Raw genomic sequence first — 22,663 nt, 5'->3', positions numbered from 1 at the left:
TCTTTTTGAGCCTGTGATCAAATGGCTGTGAAAGCAGAGCAGCTGATGTAAATTCTTAGCTGAGGACTCCCTCATTGAGCAGGCTGCTAAAAGCTAAATACACCATTTTGTCTTTTCTGCACTTCATGTTTTCCTGGCCATAATCATCTCTACTCTTCCACATTGGGCTGAGTCACCCTTGCTATGCAGACATATGAGTACATTTGAGAGTTTACACTATTGCAAAAAAACAAACAAACTTGTTCTCAACAATTGGATACTGGTTGGTTTTCTTACTGCATCAGATATAGTTTAATGCCTTAATAGTTGCATGCCTGTGAACCACTTTTGTTGTCATGTGGACATAAGTCTTTAAATCAAAAGCAGGGATTACTACCATCCTGCGAGTCACAGATAACGGAAGTTAATTTGGAAGTCTGACTAATTTCCACTCAAAACTCACACTTGCAAGACTCTTAAAAGTCACTTATGTATCTGGAAAAATGAATTCATGAATGTAGGACAGCAGTTATCATCTTTATGAATAATTAATCAATATTTAGAGAAACTAAGTTACAAGGACACAGTATTTCCCACTTTTCTCTTCCTGCATATTCTTTTTGTAAAAAATACAGTTTGGGACAGTATTACCTAAATATCTTCTGTTTTGGGGAGTTACAAGGAGCATTAAGAAAAAGAGTACCTTTTTCCACCTCAGTATCTACCATTCCGAGGTGAAGTCATCTCTGCTTGGATTGCTTCTATAGGGTGTAGAGGATCGGCACAGTGCTGAGCGGCTCAAAATGTGCCATACGCAGCAGGGCTGGCTGGCAAGTGCTAGGAGAGGGTGTTGTCTTCAAACTGACCCTGTGGAAGGCTGGTCAAAGCGGGAGCTACTGGGGAGCCCAGGGCAAGAAGGTAGAAGGTAGGCTGATGGCCAAGCTGAGCATGTCGAACCACTTCTGGGATCAATGGTGAGTCATAGGACAGTGCCAAGGAGGCTGCCGTCACTTTGACAGGCACCCCTAAAGTTGTTTCAGTAATACAAGGCACTTTAATTTCATCAACAGCCCAAGACTCCTTCAGCACCAATCTACGGTAAACTTCCCACTCCTTGCACTGAACCAAAAGAGATAGCACAAAACCTTGTCCGTAGATGTAAATAAGCTTTTGAACAGATTTATAAAACCTGAATAGCAGTGTCATGCTGCAAGTCATTCTCAGTAATAGTTCATCTTATAAAGTGTTAAAAATCCTCTGGAAATACACAAAGCCATGTTAAATTGGTGCAACCATTCCATTATAATCTGTTCTACTCCGCCAACACACAAGGAACTTTTTTTTTTGCCTTAACAAATACTATATATTTGTACTACTTGTGTTACAGATTTGATGGGCTTAGCAATGCAATAAAAATGTTACTAATCAGAAATGACATTCTTTTAATATAGCAGAGTTTTCCGGAATACACTCTTAGATTCCATTTCAATTATATTCCTATGGCGGAAGCCTCTAATGCAACTGATTAAACAGAAGTCACTGTTTTGTTGTTGACTGAGTCAATACCACAAGTGTTACAGATCAGCAGTAAAACTCATTGAAATAGATAGGCATTGCGGCCTGTAGACCATCTGCCTCTACATGTAACTGGACCGTGGCCAATGTATCAATCCCTTAATATTAGTGCTTCTGTTGATGGGATGAACTGAAAAACTTTCTGCATTTATCCACTGCATAAATCCCTACTGAAAGGTGCTCGGGCATTTTGACAGAGTAAGTCAATAAATCACTGTCATTCTGGATGTTCTACCCAACATATTGTCTACTTGCTCAATTTGAGATAGAGTCCTTCATTCACCAGTGTATCACTACACACAGTATACTTGTCTAGGGACAGCAGTTTTGTTAGTGAAGTATCTTAAATCACAGCAGGGATTTCCACAGACGTTGAAGCAAAACATGTCCATCAGGCAAGTTAGTATTAGCCAGAAAATTGATCTGAAGCACAGTGTGTGTGTAGTTGTAGGTTAAAGTTGCAATACTATGGAACTTAGAAAAATTATAATCTTCGGTATATTTAAATAGTTAACCATACTGTGCAGAAATTATAAATGTTACATCCCCATTATTTAATTTAGCCATTATGCTCAGTTTCATTAAAAAAACACACTGATTTCTTACAACTTTAGTTTGAGCATGATTTAAAAAGCTCAACATTTCAAAAAAAAAAAAACCACCAAAACTTGTTAAAAGCAAAAGACTGTCCTAAAGTGAATTTTCCATTAGAACACATTAATATTTGACAGACAATCTTGAACTGGAAGAATCTAACTTACAAACATGATGCAGTGGTATTTAAAAATATCTCTTATGTTGTCTTCCTTTTAATTAAATAATTATACTAGTGGGGAAAAAATATGATTATAGTTAGTATCATTTGCAACTCTGAAATAAAAGCAACTCCTACTTTGGGACCCTTTGTTAGTATCTCCTATTGGCCAAAGAGGAAAGTCAGTATTCAGAGGCATTTTTCTTTCATCTCCACAAATTTATTATTTGTGTTTTCTGTTTTCTTCAAAGAAAGATAAAACACACGATGTTGAATGATAGCAACTGACAGAAATAGATAATTTTCTTACTGAGGGAAAAAAGCTACTTCTGGTCTAGTTTTAAATATAGCCTAAAGATCCTATTCTCATCATAAAGACAAGAATTTTGTAGCTAAAGTGCAGTTTATATTTTATTTATTATTTAACTTTCCTTTCATTATTGTGTACTGACTTGTCCACAGCATCCATGCACAGACAGTTTAATCCTCTGATGGCAACAGAAACTAAATTATTCATATTTTATTTTTTTGTCCACTACGCTTAAATCAATGCTACAAACACGGACTCAAAATCAATGACTGGAATTCCTACTTAATTCAAACATACTGCAAAACTTAGGGTTCATTCAAGAGGTAGCTTTGTTCACTGTTTCCACTACCTTCACTTTTTCATACGCAGCTTCTACAAAACTGTTTTTTGAACCATATTTATGTATATACTTACAATAATTATATTTTTCTTCTTTCAAAGTTCACCTTCCGCACACTTTTCATTTAGTTGGTAACCAAATAGAAGTCAACTTCCATTCCCTTTGAGTGGGACCAAAACGTCACTTCTGTTGCAGCAGAATGAATACAACTAACAAAAACAGAAAGCATACCTGCAGTAATGAGAGTTTCTACAAGAGGCAATGGGTAAAAACTGGAAGGCAGGAAGCTCTCCTTTACTGTGCGGGTGACGGAGCACTGGCAGGGGCTGCCGAGAGAGGCTGGGGGGGTCTCTCCCCTGGGAAACATTCAGAAGCCGCTTGGACATGGTCCTGGGCAGCCTGCTCTGGGTGGCCCAGCTTGAGCAGGGGGCTTGTCCAGGTTGGCTTGGACATTCAATTCTGCCACAACGTAATGGTGTAATATGGTTCGTCTCCAAAAGCAACTTGAAAGTGGAATTTCTCACTCTTCTCATATTTCAACTCCGTGTGAGTGACCAGCAGTACATCAGCATGATCACAACAACTTCTATGCAGATGAGAGTAAATTTACAAGTCTTCTCATTGGACAATTATTTTAACCTTTGGAATGCAAGCATTGACACAGAATCCACTCCTATAATGTTCCCTATAATGTTCCTTCTGAACAAGTTTCCTGACCTTATGTATACACACATAAAACAAATTGAGTTCCCTTGATAAGTGTCCTGGAAAGGAACTACACTTTTCAGAATATTCAGCGGATGGAAAATGATGTCATGTTCTCTGCCAGCATTTGCCAGATATATGCTGTTCCTGGAACATTAAGTAGTTGACTTCATTAAGTACTTGGGGATCACTGGTTTTCACACCCAGGCTTAGCCTGTCTAATAGGAAAGAAGATGACCAACACCCTGGAAATACTTTGATGATACAATGCCAGTGACAAAAATTCAAGGACAGGACTCCCTTAAAGCTATAACAATAATATGGAATGGTTCTATTTGCATCCTGTATTAAGGATTTTAGGAACTCTATTTTCAAATATTTGCTTATTTTAAAGTGACTACCACCACAAAATATCATACAGGTTCAGAAAACAAACAAACAAACCAAAAAAACCACACCACAACAATTATTTGGGCAGCCTTGTATAAGACAGACCTTCCAGAAAATTTCTTTAACAGTGGATTAGACAAACCTCTGTGGTTTCTTATCCTAAGTACTTTTCAGTTTAGCTGGATCAATGACTGCTTCACCATTTTGTGTTAGCAGATATGACTGCAGAATGATTATTTAAATACCTAATCCAGTATTGTACCCACCTTTGCATCACCACATTCCAAGTTATTACTACAATGCTAGTTCACAGAAACAAAGAATCAGAACTTAGTAATACCGTGTGCCTTTTAAAGCCCATTCATACAAGGAATTGTTCCAAAAGGTTTCAATTTAGCTTACTTAGCTGCATAAATCCAAGGCAATAAAATGTTCACAATATAAGCCCAGAAGAAAAATCACTATCAGCTGTTTCCCTCTAACAAATCTAAGTTTCTTAGGTACACATTTCAAGGACAGGCCTTGTTTAAAGAGCTCCATTTATGTGAAGTCTGTTTCCTGCTAACCAGCTGACAGATCAAAGGTACTTCTCAGTCCTAGTGTTTGCTCCCATTTTTCCCACTTTTTCAACTTGGCCGAAAATTTAAACGTAATACATTTAAAATTTATTTTAAAATTGATCCTTTCATCCTTTTCAGTCTTCTATTCCTTACATTTTATGTTCCACAAAGTTTTCCTTTGACACCTCCCACATACTGCAATCTATGCCATTGAAGTCCTTGGGTTACTTAGCTACATGAAATTAAGCACAGGTATAAGTCACAGTGAAATTAACAAATACTAAGATCTAAGCTTTAGAGAGCCTGAACCTTTTAAGTGCTTTGTAAAATACACACTATTGTATAAATTATTGGGCACATACAGTGAGACAATTTAATATCTAAAAGATGCATTTATGCATCAACCTGGCGCATTTTATGAATTCAGTATTATTTCATATACATCCATTTTTGCAGTTGCTGGGTTTTTGTTGCTGCCACACACTGGCAGTCTATTCCCATCAAGTCGTTATCTCAATGTTATGAAAAAAAAAAAAAACACACCAAAAAAACAACACTTCAATAAAGATTAAATCAGAAATATGCTGTCATACAGTTGGAACAGCTACAATGTAATGTGCTTAGGTAAATAATTTGCCAATACTTGACTTTATAAATTGTACTCACCTGTACTCAGTTACCACGGAAACAATGATCATAAAATTGACCATAGTTTAGTTTCAGAACTTTCTTACACTGTAACTTGATTATCTGCCTTTCAGTCCAACATACAAATCAAACACCTGGAATAATGCAGCTGAGTAAAGAGACATGCTAGGAATAGATTTGCTTAAACTGTGTTCAATTTTTTTTTCTTTCAGAAGTTAAACATATGAACTCCCCAAAAAGACTGTATTTTCTGCTTGTTTTCATAAATATGAAAGGAACATATTTCAGAAAATACTGTGCATTTTTCACTTTCTGTCTTTACATTCTATATCAGGGCCAGAACTTTATTGCCAGAGTGGATCAGGACACTTGGTGTCAAAATGCTTTTGTGTCTCAAGAAGTAACAAACTAAGGAGAAGTACAAATTTTCTTTGTACTCATTTCCTACATTAGTAGGGAATGAAAACAAGTCTTCAGTTCATCAGTGTACTACCCACTATCATTTATTGTATCAAAACGCATTTCTTTCCTTTCTGAATTAATTAGTTGTAACCTCTTCCTCCCTCCAAATTTTTCATGCCTCTAAGTAATTTTCAGTTTCTCTCTGGTTACTATAGAGTATTATAGAAACACCAACACTCTACAACATAACATTATCCATATAAAAGCTAATGAAATGCATCTCTGTTCATTTTCCCCAACTGACATAGATCTTTGATGCATGGGTCTTTGAGTAGTTACTTGGACTACTGCTCTGATCCAAGCAAATTATAACTTTGCTCAGTTATTCAACTAATTTTGTTTTGCAAGACATAATTCATTCATAAAGCCACTTTTCTTCTTCATGCTTTTCCATAATTTGCAGGATTCCTTTTCCTTAAAAAAATGTTATTTACTTCGTAACAAAAACACTGTATGCCATGTCAGGTCTGACACTTTCAACAGCAATACGACAAAAGAAACCAGCATCCCCAAAATGAAGTACTGTCTTTTTAGATAGTCTATCTTTTTGTCTTCCATTATAATGTTTTACATTTCATAATCTGCATCAAGCACCATAAGGAGAAAACTGGTAAGATCTTTGAAAGATACTGTTCGTTTGGGGATTTTCTATAATCAAAGTTTTTCTGTTATAGTGGTTCCAGAAGAGTTAAGTAATGCAACATCTACTTTGGGCACAGTTTATTTCAGACCTGAAAGAACAACAGGACACATCTCTTAGGCTAACAGTGGTATTGTTATGACTCTCTGCGTAGCACAAAACAAATTAATCTAGAACCCACGCTAGAAATTATGCTGGTACAGAATAACAGGAGATCACATTCTAAGAAGCGGTAGTAACCGTTCAATGATGTATACCTCTGAATTTATTTCTTTGTTGTTCAGAAACAACAAGCCAAATAAACATTGATTTGCATCTTATGATGCAAAGTTTCCTGTAAGTCAAAAACATCATCTGTATATTATGTCCCCAGCAAATGTAACTTTGGAAAGTTTACCAAGATAAAGTTAAAACTCTGAAAATAAAAGATGTGTTTATGTGTCAGTCATGTTTTTCTTCTAACAGATGGGTAATGTTTCATAATAAAAAATATGTTTGCATTGAATGTATTAAGATTAATTATTAATAAGGAAGCAAGTATATTTTCATAAGGCTAGAGCTTCAGGACTCAGTTGCAAAATTAACAGCTCAGTTTGCACAGTGGTTGAAGTTAAAATATGTTTAAAACTAAGTTTAGGGCAGCTGATAACGGTGTTGTATTACTCACAATGCCATACTTGCATTATCCGTTCAGAACTGCCTATATTACAGAGTAACTGTACAATTTACTCTACTATGACATTACTTCCAATAAGCAAAGCTGTATGCAGCAATTATAGAAGGAGGGAAAATATGACATTAAAAAAGAAATCTGCTGAATATATATCTTTTCAAGAAACATAAATTTGAGACAGTTCTGTCTCTAATAGGGCTGGGCACTTTTTCTGATCTGCTTGATCAGCACATAGTTGTGGCACGAAGTTCAATAGGACATGAACTCCACTGACCGAGTAAGCTCCCCAAAGAGTCAGCACGATAAAAATGTCTTCCAAAATCAGGCATGCTATCTTTCAGAGGGATGAAAAAGAAGCTGCAACAGAAATCTTTTGTTTACTCATACAAAAGGCAAAAATGAAGTGGCAGAGGAAAGTACTTTCCCTACTACCCTTCTTTTAATTCATAAACCACAAGTACATTTGGAATATAAAGTTCCCAAGGGCAACTGAAGAAGAAGCTCCAAAACCCACTAGCGACACGCAAAGGTCCAGGACACAGCGTGTGCTAAGGCTCCACTCCTGCTGATGAGACCAAGGACCAGAACCGTAAAGGGGAACTAATTACCCTGGATTCACCCCAGACAGTTTGCACTGGGTATAGTACTTCCAAATATCCCATTCAAGAGGCTATCCACAAGAAATACTAGAGTGGAAAAAGACTGCAGCTGTTATGTATGTTGCACTGAAATACAGACGGTCACTTTCTTGTACACCAGCGCTAGCAACACAGCGCTTTTTTGTATGGGGAGAAACACCTCTTTCAAATTGTTTAGGTTTCTTCTTCTTCTCTTTTCTCCCTTACAAATGAAGAAGATATTTCATTAATTTTCAAGTTGGCACTATTAACATCCCAATGAGCAACACTGCAAATCCCTCAAAATACCATTCTATATATATATTTCCCAAGTAATACTGCAACATGCTAGGAGGAAGTAAAGTAATACTGATCTCCTGCACAACATGCCAAATAAGCAGATTGAGTTTGCTTAGGAAGTGCTGATAAGTAAGAACTGCTTAACAGAAAACCTATTTGAGTTCACACGTACCCAAATGACAATCTAAAATTATAAAGAGAATAAAAGGGAATAATGCCATTTATTTATTTATTTATTTATTTTTACCATGTTCAAAAAACTTGCCTTTTCTCTATTTCATACAGAAATATAACTCTACAGATTGTGACCAAGAGTAGGGACAAAGACTGGGACAAAATTCAGATGCTTTTATAAAAAGAAAGGCTTATTGGATTTTTGATCCTGCAAACTCTGTTTCAGAATGGCAAATAATTATATTTCTAGCTCAGTGAAGAATGATTTTTCTCAACTGGAACCTATTTTCTATCATCAGACTTGCCAAATAAAGCATCATCCAGCTGATCTGTATGTGGTTTCTGTAGGAAAAAGCCTATCTATAAGTGCACTTTTTACAGTCACTCTGCAAATCTGATTCATATCCGATATGTGTTAGTACATTTCAGACATTCAGATGAGAACACAGTAGAGATATCACAAACATCTGAATTCCTCTTAAAATAATGCAGAAATGTCAGTGTTGAGCAATAGACATACTCTTGGTGTGCAAAGAAATAAAAACGCGTACTTGAACCCAAGATTCTCCAGTTCCTGAACCGTTATCTACAAGAGAGTAAACCTCTAGAGTACATCTCCACATGACACATTTATCTAAAGTGGCTGCACACATATAACGATGGCTTTTGTTTTGTGATCATGTTCATTTTGAGTTTGTTTAAATACTACAGCCCAATGCATATACACTAATCCCAGAACATTCTGAAATGTTTCAAAGCTTTTAGCAGGAGGAACCTCTTGCATAGGCTTTGTAGATGAAGCTGACCACAGTTCACTGGAACCAGCCAGCTCAGATAAGTAAGATGAAAGCAGACATTTCCTGAAAATATCTTGAAAGCTTTCCATTAGACTGTACCAGGGGTATACACTAAAAACAGCAAGTCCCCATGCTTGTATAGCAACCAATCTTCCCACTGCTTTCTCCATTCTTTCTTGACTACTGTATGTGTACCTATTATCTGCTTCAATTTGTTATCTTGCAAAGTTCTTTGGGGGAAAAAAGATATAATTTCTGTATTCCAGTTCACATTTCAAAGTTGTTACTATAACATAAAATTCTGCTTAACATACTAAATATTACAACAGGAAGACACAGGAATCTACTACTGCCAACTGGCAAATAAATAAGAAATTTGTTCTACAGATCATTTTTAAAGAGTTACCCACTCCATGGTAGGTATGAATGCAATTACTTGAATGTAACTCTCCGGCTGTTGAAGTATACTCTAGAAAAGTCGATACAGCATTGCTGAATGTGCTGGTCACAAAGACAGTAGTGCCTCAAGCTAGATTTTCAACAGAGGCTCAGACTGGCTGTTCATATTTTATACCATAGTTTGATTGAATAAATCCAGCTGTTCACTAGAAAGAAGAAATGCACCACTGTTGGGATCTCCATCATTTTATAATTTTAGATAGTCACACTGTCTAGTTTCAGGTACTTTCCTTTAGAACAATTAATTGGATGCCCAGATTTTTTTAATAGTCAATAGACTTAAGGGTGTGTAAATACTTAGAATAATTTTTGAAGGCCAGCAGACTCTAAAGGGAGCCCAGGTCTTATTTAAGCACCAAAATTAGGTGTTGTTACTATCCTACACATGGTATCCTACAAGATTTAATCCACACGCACTTAATGAAAAGAGGATAGCACTATCATAACATAATACGAAGTATTAAGCAGTGATGACACTTTAAGTCGATACCATTGTAATGATAATAGTGATTCTGCCCATTAGCATACCTCAGAAAGTGTCAGGGCACTCTGAAATTGCACCGTGAAGTTGAGTACGCTGTATGAGTCCTCAGCTATATATGAGAAGGAAGTGGTGAGCCACAATATCAATGCACAAAACGGGGTGCAAGTCCAACAGTTGCTACTTGAAACAAAACAACTCTGCCCCCTTCCAAACAAGCAAAAATACTTGAGGTCTTCGTAGTTTCTCTTGATGTATACCCTGAAATCCCATGCTCACTCTGCCTTTTTTGGTCTGTGTTCTCAAACATCCTGCACCACAGGGTACGTGTAATATGGTCTTTTGTCCTGATGGAAAGAGGAAGTATTACCTCAGGGTCTTGCTTATTTACTCCACTGTTTAGTATTAGGAGTAAAATGGCCATCCTGTGTCTGGGACTAGATGAAGACATGTGAACACATGTCCTGCAAAGGTTCTCCTCATCAGCTACAGAAGCTAGTGAAGAGGCATTCTGACTAAGGCCCCATATAACTCCTCAATCTAAGTGACACTACATCTGCTGCAACATGCATCATCATTGTGTAGTGACAGGGAGGCTGCAGAGGATTTAACAGATTATAATCCTTTTTATGAGCACCATCAGTAAGATAGGGTTGATTCCCTAGCAGACTATAGGAGGTGACAAAGGGCCACCATCTGAAGATTTGTTTGTGAGGAGCTTGGCCAGGTTTCTGGAAAAAGTACTCAGTAGCTTTTCTCCTAACACTTCTATCTTCCACTATATCCTCAAGTTTGATTATCATTTCCAGGTCATGAAGCATGTTGCATCCTTTCCGGAAAGGTCAAAACTGGACATTTAATTTTCTTAGAGAAACCAAACACTCATTCTACCCCATCTACATTTTTCCCACAGTCTCTCCTAAGAGGAGGCCAGGAGAAGTTGTTCGAAGTCTGAAGATTATATGACCTTGCAAGAACCTTACAGTGAGTTGAAATCAAATGCAGTTTTATTTGTGATTTAACTAGAATAGTATTAGAAATTTAACTAGAATAATATTAGAGGTAAAATCCACTCTACTTTGGGATCAAATACAACCTATTTGTTTAGGGGTGGGCCCTTAGAAAGCCAAGGTAAAACAAGACTTGGTTCTCTGCTTCTACTACCAGGACTGCCTGCTACTTGTAGAACATTTTAAAACAATTGTAAAACAATCATTAGGTATGTAAACATTCAGAGCTCATCATCTGCAGCAGAGACCAGCAACATATTTTAACTTCTTAGCAAAAGAATCACAATTTCCTTAAATGTACAGAAACTACTTGAAAAATTCATAAGATCTGTTTCACAAATTACCAATTCAACCATAAGAATATATAGTAAAAATGACAAAAGATTTGTTCTTATAGTTCATAAAATATTTATGCCAAGGCATTCAAGTAAAGTTACTTTCTGTGTTCTGATTTAATGAATCATTTGAGCAGTATCTGGCTGGGTGACACAGATATAAGGCTCGCTGAAGCCTACTCTAATGCCTACTGGTACAGCCTTCCTTGGGACAGTAAAGCCAGAACAATGTGTCAGACTGCAGTAATATCAAAGAAAGTAAGTGCAGTACTGGGGACGCTGTGAGGTTGTCCCACAACACTTCTTGACCTCTGAATGTCTGTAAGTACTTCTGCATCCTACTGGCTCCAGTGACCCAGGAAACCCAGAAGCAGCAGCAGCAGCATGGTAATAAACAGTCTCTGAAATAAGATTTCTGCACTCTTGTAATTCAAGCTGAAAGACATACAAGGCTTGCTTGATGGTTTAACCCTACTGAAAGGCAGGGCCTGACACTATGTGAAACCACCAGTGATTTCTTAAAAGGTGAGCTAATGTTAAATGTTTAATGTGAATTTCTGAGATAACTGTTTTATACACTGCAGAGTTTATATCTTTAATCTCAGAAAGGTACATTAATTTGGAAAATAGAAATTAAGGAACGTATTTGAAGCATATGACTACAGCTTTTATAATTCATGCCTGAGCATACAAGTTTACTGAAATACACTATAACAAAAACAAACTTCCAGTTAGTAAAACCCTTGGAAAACATTTAACCCTTGGAAAGCAAGTAGAACAAAGCTGAGGAGGACTTTAGGCACTTCAGTATCATAATCTTAAGCAATAAAACTAATCCACATAAAATAAAATACTGTGTCCCAACATTGCTTTCAGGAAGTCAGAGCTGCTTAAAAAGCTTTCCCCTGCCAAACAAATTTGCTAGATTATTTAAATAAACACAAGTAGAAGCATGCCATATCTTTATGGAAGTAATTTGACTTTAATTGTGAAAGTAAAATCTTTTAAGAAATTAGAAGTAAAATGGGAAAGTATAACAATTATGCTGCATCCAAATAATGCGTGTCATTATATCCTACTGTCAGACAAGGGAAGAAAGTCCGGCATTATTGAATAGAAGAAAGTGAAGTGCCCTCTTCCTTCCTCCCACCATTCTTCTTTAAAAATACATACATACATACATATATATATATATATATATATATACACACACATACACATATATATATTTAAATAACATTAGGCTTGTCCACTGTTAACTTGTTGTTCCAGATAATTCATTTCATTTGCATAAAAGAATATTTCTGTTGATTCCCCCAGTCAATTACAAGAAATATTTTCTCTCTTTTATCTGAAAATTAAATCTCATCTTAATAGGCCAGTTAAGACAGCTGTGTATAAGAATATTTGACATTAAAGGGTACTTACACAGATAACAGAACGATAGCAATTAGAGTCCATTCAGGCATTTTGTGAATAATGTTTCTGTTTGTTAACCTGTAATAATTAAAAAAAAAAAAAAAAACAGCACATTTCAAAGTGAAAGTAAACAGATTTTAATTGCTGAATTAGAAGTCTACCATTAAAAGACTTAGTATGCAGTTACGATGTGGAAATTACAGCTCTACCTGAGCAAGTCACCAACTTTCAGGGATCTGTTTCTTCATATCCTGTAACAAAGGATTTGTAAAAGTCCCAATATCTGTCTTTGTTCCACATGAAAGCTGGATGGGGAAGACTGAACAGAAGCTAATTCTTTGAATTCACAATCTTGGCTGCTGTGAGGGCTCAACTGTCCCTGACACCCAAAGGGACATTCTCAGGAACCACACATACACTTTTTGCAAAGATGGGCCTTCCTACACTGTTTCCCCTGTTAGTTTCAGATCCAGATTTGCTGTAAAAGCTAGCGTTGCGGAAATAGACTGGATTTTAAGATACTGGGGGACAGTACTCTGATGATCCTTGTTATTAAAATGAAAATCTAGAATTCTAACTTATGCAATGGGAGCCAGGGCAGATAAAAGAGCAAGAAAAGGTGTGAATCAAGAACCACACAGATGCTCAACAACAAGACCACTACATTTTATACCCACTGACTCACATGGTATAATTCCATAGTAAGACATTTTCTTTAACTCAAATGTTAATTTGACTTAAAACAATTAATGTGTCAATTGTTACGGCTGAATTTAGGCATGTGTTTAGGATGAGCAATTTATGCAAAAGTCACAGCTCAAAAAGAAGCTGTGGCTATGTAGGCATCCAAAAAAAGCTAGCAGCATTAATTTTATTCAGACAGGTGCTGCCATATAGCAGAAATACTGATGGATAAGTGCCTCAATATGTTTGCTTCCTTCTTGCTCTCCGCTTCCCCTCTCTGTAGACTTGCATAAATTCAGACACAGGAAGAAGCTACCCTGTTATTAACACAGGTCTACAGGCACTGGTGAAGCTGGGAGACAGTTAAAAGGTCTGGGAGTAAACCACTTTCCTAAAAATTGGTATTTCACCTGCTCCATCAGGGGCTGTTTACCAGTGTTCATTACGAGAGGGGACACAGTGAGGGTTGAGAACATCACCTACTGCAGAGGTAGGAGAACAGGTTTCTATAACATGTTCAAGGTTCAGTTTAGGAGAAGAGACATTGTTTTAGACATTTCAAAGGAAGACATGATTCCTTGAAGTTTTAAATAAACTGTGGCAGCTGGCAGAAATACATGCTTTAGAAGTCACATATGAAAAACTATGTGGCAGCATTAGCTGTAAAAGTTGGCAGCCTAGCCATAGGGACTTTATCACCAGATCCCTTACAAGCTCTGACAATTTTATCACAATATTACCAACTAAACATCATTATGGTAGCAAGACAGATGCTCACGACACAGCTTATGTTAGCTCCAAAAATAATAATAATAATAATAATAAAAAAAATCAAACGTTAACTGTGCCTCTAGTTCCTTACTAGGACACGGCTGCATTCAGAGTGTAGACACATCCCTTCTCCTGGTGGTGTACGATAAATTCAGCTTCAGGAGCAGACCAGAATGCTACTGTGCTCAAGGGATCCCAAAGCACATCAATGACCATGAAGACCATTTAGACATTTAGGTTTCTAGAGTAGGAACTTGTCTTTTTTTTTTTTTTCCTTCTTACTCCAAACACAAGTTATAAAATGAAATACCTCACAACAAATTCAGTTCCAGGGTATTCTTCCCTCAGTAAGATTTTTTAAATTATTTTTAATCTCTTTGGGAAAATATGCAGTTACCAAAAAAAAAAAAAAGCACCTTCAAAGGTGGAAAAACAGACGTGCTCATACTTGCCATTGTTAAAATTCAACTTTTATTTTCTATTTTTTGAAAAATTCTACCCAGTTATATTCAAAATAATCATTAAAAATAGTTATGAAGGTGTTTTAAAGGATCATTTCCATTTTTTCAGAAATATATTCAAAAATATTTTTAAGAATAGTAATGAACAAAGCAATATTATCCTGTTTTCCTCCTCAAATCTCCAAGTCTTCCAACCAAAGTAAGATTTTGAAGCAATGATTACTCAAATAGTACCTTAACTGCCCTAGTTTTGTTAAATGATGAAAGGAAAAGCAGTGTATTATACTACATGTATAGGAATTATCATGTCAAACTAGAACCAATAATTTTGGTAAATATAGATGATTTTTGCTATTAAAAGATGCATGTTTACCAATTACTATTTGAAATAGCGAATGGCAGTAGCTGGCAACAAAGCTGTTTCATTTTTCTGGTTATAGAAAAAGAAACAAAACAAAGGCTGAAGGTCTTGACTCAATATTGATGACAGTGATAAACACTACCAAGAAATGCCTGATGGAATCATCTTGACAGGCAATTCATATGTAACATTCCAGTTAATCTGCTATGATAAGACACAATGGAAGAGACAGATCCAAATCACCAGGGAAAACTCTGTCAAATAGAGAAAGCAGCTTTATTTCAATGCTCTACAAGGAGTTATTATTGATTAGAGCACAGGAAGGTGTCATTCTTGTACACAAACTGAGAGATATAGTTGTGTCAATTAACTCTTATTCAATGTTAGTATTGATTGGCAAGGTCTCAACACTAGTCACTGCCATCAATATGCTATTTATGAAGGAGGTAGTCCTAAGACACAGATAACCAGCAGCATGTGGCAGTACGGATCTGCTGATGTATCTGTCACTGGACTGGATGAAGTGAGGCTTCCACAACCTTTCAGTACAACACCTGTCCTAAAGCTCTTGCGCAACTGGAAAAAAAAAAAAAAAAAAAAAAACCACACACATTTTAGGCAGATCAGACTAAAGCTGGCAACCTACAGGTGTGAACCCTTAAATAATACAGAGCAGAGGAAGGGCAGTCACTTTCAAGAACAAGCTGTGTGTCAACACCAAGGCCTCTGAAGAGTAAAGCTTTCAGAAAACAGGAAAGTGCAAGTCCTCTGTAAAAATGGTTCATTAATTCTTTGTCTTGCTTCTGTCCAACACTGTTACTTCAGAACAATCCTTGAAAGATGGGAGAAAAAGGTCACTAGATTTATGTCATACACATACTATGGAAATGTTAAAACACTACAAAAGTTTGGGTACATGATTTGGGTTTTGCAGTGAAATATTTTCTGTTAGAGTTTGGCTAAATTTTCCCACACCTACCCAAAGAAAGAAAACAATATACAACTTTTCAGAAGAGAATGTCTCCACTTTCTTAGGCTTTGTAGTAATGGATAGGTAAGCCAAGAGTCCTGGATGCTCCCAAATAGCTGTGTGGGTTGCTTAACTGGTAGTTTATGGGTGTTGTATTTCGCCCCTGCACAGCTTGTGGGAAGAAGATGCACTATAGCTGGACTTAACTGCTTCCCTCATCCATTAGGCAATAGGACCCACAAAGCAGTTCTAATGCTGTATGAAGAAGCTCAGACTGAGCAGATGAATCAAAGTGGCACAAATTGACAAATAAAGCACTAAAAAGTAAGATGCAGACAAATTCCCTTTTGAATCTCCTCCCAGTACCTGAATGGAGCCCAGCCTGCAAAGAAAGTCAACTCTGATACGGAAGCTTTGGGAGTACAGGGGCGTCCAAGGTTGAAGTAAGCAGTAAATGAAAAAGTAAACCCAAAAATGACACAAAAAGAGCACACAAGTCGGTCGTACTTTTCCTTTGGTTGGCTTCCCATTCAATTTCTGTCAGCTGCTGATTTTGCTAGCAGAACTCCATTAGCAATGATGGCCTGATCTGTAACCAGTACTTGCTGTGGCAGCAAATTTAAGCACATCCATAAAAGCCCTATGCTAGAATTTGGACAGGTACTTCAGGAAACTTGAATTTATAGGAAGGAAACTCTCAGCAATGCAGGTGCTCAACACCTCAGCAGGATTACATTTTCTGAGACTTCTAGGAAACAATGTGATAACAGGAACACAGTCCAACAAGAAATGGCAGATAGACAAAAAGATTATTGTGCAGAGTAATTAACACCTCCCCTCCTCCCCCTGATCAGGTCCACAGCATCACATATTACGAAAAAGATGCAAAAAAAAAAAATGCAACTGGTTAACATAAAATAATCTTTGCTAAATGTATTTTCTTTATAACCATTTATAAACTAATCCTGAGTATTCTTTCCTTTTCTAAGCATTTGTTTATACAATCGAACTTTGTTGCAAGGTAAAGTTGTCAGCATCTTTGCAAACAAAGCAGCCTTTTCACTCACACATTTATATTCCTCGATGTAGGGATATGTTATTAATGTCAGTTCAAGAATCTGACCTCCTAGTTTGGCCATTTGCCTGTTCTGTAAGACAGACTTCATGGATGAGGATGTTCAAGTTGTAACTTTAGAGAAGCTCAGCTACCTATAATTTTTCAAAAGCTTGCACTAATATGGGCAAAGTTGTAATTTAACTAACCCAGGTTAGCACAGGCAAATATGAAACAAACATAATCTATGCTTCAAGCTTCAGCTAGAAAAATTTAAACGTAAAACCCAGCTCTCCTCTACCCCTTAAAAAGGGCAGCATATTTCCATGCTGAAGTATAATTCAGTTTGATGATCATGAGCAAAAATGGCCTGCTATTTTAAGTTTAAATTTTCTTTAAAAGAAGCCCATTTAATTTTTATCTGCTGCTTTAGAAACAGCTCTGCACTAATTACTCTGACTGATCAAGATTTAACACAAGTTAGCTCAAGCTTAACACAGAATAAATACTCTAGATGTGTTAACAAACACTGTTACATCCCATCCTATCTGGCTGTAATGGTGTGCTGCACTGGCACTTCAGCCATGGAAACCCATAATCTGCTGTCCTGAAGAGAAAAGGTCATCCACCGTCTGGTACTTCCACATTTCCACAGAAAACCCTGACTACAATGAAGTATTACTGAATTGAAACTCAGAACCTAAAATTCCACTTAATAAAGGGTAATAAGCAAAAGCCTATTAGTGAATATAGGCTAGATAACATACACTCATTATACATATTTTAAAAGCTAAAATACTGTCTTGTAAACAAGACAAAGCCTGTAATAGAAAATCTTGAACACATCTTTAAGAAACAGCTATGTCACTAGCAGTGTGAGAGTTCATTGTCAATAACAAGCTCCATAAAATTAATTAAAATATTTACAACCATAAGATACAGCAGAAATTCTATTTTTAATATACAACATTAAGCTTTAAAAAATAAAATAAATCACACATTCACAAACATTGTAAGTTAGCCTCAATTTCTATATAAATAGCTGTTAAAAGATCAAGACAAAAATAAAGTGCCCTTACACCCTCTGGAGAATTATTTGACATCTCAGTTTTCGTAACAAAAGCTTACAGGCACTGAGGGACTCTGTTTGGGAAGAGCTCTAACCATTCTAAAATGTCTCCTGAGATCCCTCTAGTGCGTTTCCCAGCAGTGGTGATTGAATAAAATGTTGCCCAAAGGAGGCTGAACTGCAAGTGTTCCTTTAAAAACCAATGGAGCTGAAAATTGTTGTTGCTTAGTTCACCACATGCTCTTTTACCCTTGTTCAGCTAAGCTCTACTACTGCCACGTGTTTTATCTCCTTCCCTCTTCAGCAAGTTCTTCAGCCTGAAACATTTCTAATATGAAAAGCAAGGAACAGCACCAGCGTTTGTCAGGGCTGCCTCCATAGTCATTAAGCATTTTAACCATATTAACAAAGAAAGTAACTTTTAAATTTCTAAACCCTACAAACAAATATCAGTCAAAAAAAATCTCAGATTCCCTGCTAACACATTCAACTTAAAATCAGAGAGATCACTCATTAAGTAAATTTATATTTAAGTATAGAAATAGGGATTCAAACCTATGCCTTCTTCTAGACAGCTAGTTTTTTTTTTTTTCCTGTTTTGTCAGCAGACTCTTCTGTATCACAAATGCAATAATGAGAAAGGGCTCAAAGGTTTTTATTACTTATTTCCTGTGTTTTCATATTATTTTACTGTCAGCAACAATAACACTCCAATTATTGTGAGATGTACATAAAGGCACATACAAATTCTCGTGTAGTGCTCACAATTGTTGTCAGCCACCCTCCTCCCAAAAAGCAGAATTTCTAAGCAATTTGTCTGGAATCTTCACAGCAAAAGAACCCCAAGAACTTGCTACCATTCCCTTCAACTTACTCCTTAACAAAAGAGACTGAAAAATCAACTCATTCAGTGTTATCTGAAGGATCAGAAAGAGATCTGTGGATAATTAAAAAATAGCAAATTATTGCTACGTTAGCCAGGTCTCACACTTCCACTAAGAGATATTAACAATAACATTTTTGGATCAAAACCCAAATTAATTAGATTTGGTTCCATCCTGTAAATCCACATGTGTTTTTAAGTGTATATCTACGTTTTTAGAAGGCTATTTTGGCTTCAAGGCTCCTTCGCTATAAACTGCTTTTAAAACCTGATATTCAGGCCACATTATCTTTGAATAGCAAAAATAATTTGAAATGTAAGTTCTGCTTTTGAGAACCTCCAGGTAACCTTCCTCCTTTTAATGTAAGCATACAAAAAGTAGACTGAAAAAGACCAAACAGTTTTTTCCAGTTCTATCACTACTAAGCATTTAGACTGCAGAGCAAGAAAAATGCGCAGTTTTAAGATACAAAGACCTTATTCAAAGAACCAGTATATATACAGTATATAGATGCCGCTCCAGTATAACCAAAAATATCTTTCCCAGTTTCAATGTTGTTAAAATAAAATCACAATTAAATGACTGCAATTGCAAAAATCAAGTTCAAACACTAGGAACTCTTAAATACGAGATCGTGCACAGAATCACCAAAAAGGAAATGATTATCTTCCATAGTAAAAAAAAATCCAACATATATAGAAATCTGTGTTTTTGTGGTGTTCTTCCAGATATCAGATAAATCATGAGGAATTAGGTGGAGTTGGGTTTCTGTTCACCAAAGCCTAGATGTCTTGTTGCAAATACCGCAAGAATGGGCTTTGGTAATTTCACATGTAAACATCATGCAGTTTACTGGGGGACGGGGTGGGGGGCAGGGGGAAAGAGTTCCAAGAGTGATAGCATACACAGAGTTAATAACTCTTATTGCTCCTTTTTCTGACAATGCTTCAAGATGCAGGACATGATCTAGGTCTAAGATATAGGAGTTGTGGCCCAAACAAAACCTAAAAATATTCAAAGAAGTTACCACAATTCTGATTTCCCTCTTTTCTTTAGTCCCAGTGTTTCCAAATACCCTCTTCAGTGCTTCTAATTGTGGTGACGGAGCGTACCCTAGGTCTACTTCCCCTTGAAATGGGCAAGACAGCTCAAGCTGGGCCTTCTTCCCAGCTGTAGAAGTTAGTGGTAACAATTATTAATCACATTAAAACCAGTTAGCCCAGCTACAGGGAGCCAGAGCAAAAGAAAGTGACAGATCTCAGAAACTCACGCTTAATAGGAGGTGATAAGGTAGCAGAACCTTTAAAAGACTCACCACCATCCTCCAGAGACCACTGGCCTAGTTTTTTAAAATCTGCAAATACTCCTGGTGACCCAGCCACTGTCAGGAGCAAGGAAGGGCTCGTTAGTCCACAGGGAACGTGGCATTACCTACATGAACACACAGCCAGAAAAGGGAAAAATCTGCAGGGGGATCCTCTCTGTGCCCAAATCACAAATCATTCAACAGGATGTTTAATTAATCAATCAAGAAGAATCTCTAATTAAAGACCAATACTTACTGGAAAGTTTTCACAAGATTTTTTAGCTCTGTGTAAACGTCCCCTAGAGTAATCTGAAGAGGGCCCAAAACTGCAGGTAATCTAGAAGGCAAAAGACACTGGTTAATATATGTTTTCCTCTGTTTTTATTTTTTTCTCAAGTTTTTAATGAGCTCTGGTATAGAAGAAGTTAAAGTAAATAGAAAAAGAATAGGGTTATTTTTGTGCAATAGATCTGGCATGATGTTTATATTTCATATTTCTCTCAGTGGTGTTTGGGCAATACCTTCACTTTAAAACAGCTTGCTTGTAACAAGTTTAGTGTGAAAGTTAAGTAGAAATTAACTGTATTTTACATGCATACTCTATTAACTTCCATATCAGTTCTGATATGACATTCTTGTAAAAAAAAAAAAAAAGTTTTACATTATGAGGATTGCAATTCCAGGCCTCATAAATGCTTTCAATGTTTATATTTACGTGGTTGAAAAATAACGGTACAAAAGGAAAAACTGCATGCCTAAATGAGGTTCACACAGAGAATCTATCTGCTAACTCTTATACTACATAAAGAGGATACAGCACTCCATTGTAAGCCTAACTAGAACCATGATGTTAGCAGGCAATCAGAAAGTTTCAAACACAGATTGCCTCTCTACCTGACTGCATGTAAAACTTGATACAGCACACCACAAAACACACACACTGTTTAACTAGGTCTCCATATCCACAAGTGCTGGAAATAACATGTACTCTTCACATTTCAGAGGTTGATTTAAGATGAAACTTTTGCCTCTATTTACTTGTTTAATAGTTAATATCCTCTTGCATTTGAATATTTACATTTATATGTGCATGTAGTGTGTTGATATTGCTGGAAGAATTAAGATTTCTATTTGCCTCTATATCACTGCATGTTTTACAAGAACTCTGCTGTGCACATTCATATTCCCACTGGCTTCATCTGAACATACCAGGAAATAAGTGCTTTACCACAATGAAAATTACATGTAGTACATACATAAATTACATACAGTATACACAGCTATTTTAAAATAATTTATTATTTTATATATACATATTCTATATTTATATGTTCAGATACTGTTGATTTACAGTTCCTATTTTAGGTCCATCAGAATCTGTTTCTAAACAACTTGCAAGAAATTAGATAGTTTAGTTGTTTCCAGATATGTGAGAAGAAAGAGTCTGATAAATAAAGGGTGCTGTGGATTATTTTTTTTTTTGAAGCACATTCTTATTTTAAGCTTCATGTGTTGCACCAACATTTTGATTGAGAAAACGCAGAAGTTTTCCGTGTAACAGCACAGCAACATGCCTTCTGCCAAGTGCTAAAGAGTGGGACCATGCTGTCCTGCCCGCCGTGAATGCTGTCAACTACAAGTTCTGGTGTATGCAGGAAGGGAGAAATTTCTGTTAGAGAACACTTTAGCAGTGAGATTCTGACATCCACCTCAGCAGGCTGTGCAAACTGACATCTGCTGCTTTATCACAGATGACTTAGAAATGTCTTAGAAATAAGTTCTTTAGGGCAATGATTAGAAATTATGAGTAATGCCACTCAGAAAAAGGCAAGAATATCCTTGCACAGTGTGTTTATTACTTAAAATGATGATGAATGAGCACCACTTCAATTTGATATTTACTGAAGTAAAGAATACTTACGCTTTTCTCAGTTTTTCAAGGACGATTCGCTTTCTAATCTGCATTTGTGCATTTGAATCAACAAGTGGGAACGTGAGATCTTGCTGTTCATCATCCTGTATTACAACATTAAAACCTTTAACAATTATAACCTAATACTTAATTGCAGGCTATGCATCAAAATAGTTACAGATTATCAATAAATGTTTAAACATAGGAAAACTCATCTCTGAACGAAGAAAGAGAAAAAAACAATTAGTAATTTTTAATAGACAGAATGCTGGTTGATTTGACCCCATATACAGTTTGCAGCTAACCTACTTTTCCTCTTCTCTTGCAAAGCAGTATGCTAGATACTTTAATTCAATGGTAAATTCCTTCAAAATTATGTCTAAACTTTTTGCAAGAAGCAATGTAATAGTTTTATTTTACCGGAAGCAGCACTGTGAAAGTTATACCCTCTGATGCAAATATTTAGAAGTAAAAGCAATTTCAGATGCCATTACAAACTGTACAACCTACCTAGCACAGTTAGTGCACTGTTTTACAGTACTGACAAGACCACCTTATTGCTA

General features: G+C 36.4%; 1 protein-coding gene across 1 annotated transcript in view; it reads right to left on the bottom strand.

Annotated features, from left to right (window-relative positions):
• RPAP2 (RNA polymerase II associated protein 2) overlaps positions 1 to 22,663 on the bottom strand; it is a 37,149-nt gene that overhangs the window by 5,657 nt on the left and 8,829 nt on the right. Inside the window, exons 9-11 of the mRNA XM_040565183.1 lie at positions 22,110 to 22,204; positions 20,445 to 20,525; positions 12,638 to 12,706 (exon numbers count right to left, since the gene is read on the bottom strand). Of these exons, the coding sequence (XP_040421117.1) occupies positions 12,638 to 12,706; positions 20,445 to 20,525; positions 22,110 to 22,204 (245 nt within the window). The remainder of the gene's footprint in view (positions 1 to 12,637; positions 12,707 to 20,444; positions 20,526 to 22,109; positions 22,205 to 22,663) is intronic.

This window comes from Cygnus olor, chromosome 8 (assembly GCF_009769625.2).
Source record: "Cygnus olor isolate bCygOlo1 chromosome 8, bCygOlo1.pri.v2, whole genome shotgun sequence".
In the NCBI taxonomy this organism is placed as follows: domain Eukaryota; kingdom Metazoa; phylum Chordata; class Aves; order Anseriformes; family Anatidae; genus Cygnus; species Cygnus olor.
This window is presented reverse-complemented; position numbering and strand designations above follow the sequence as displayed.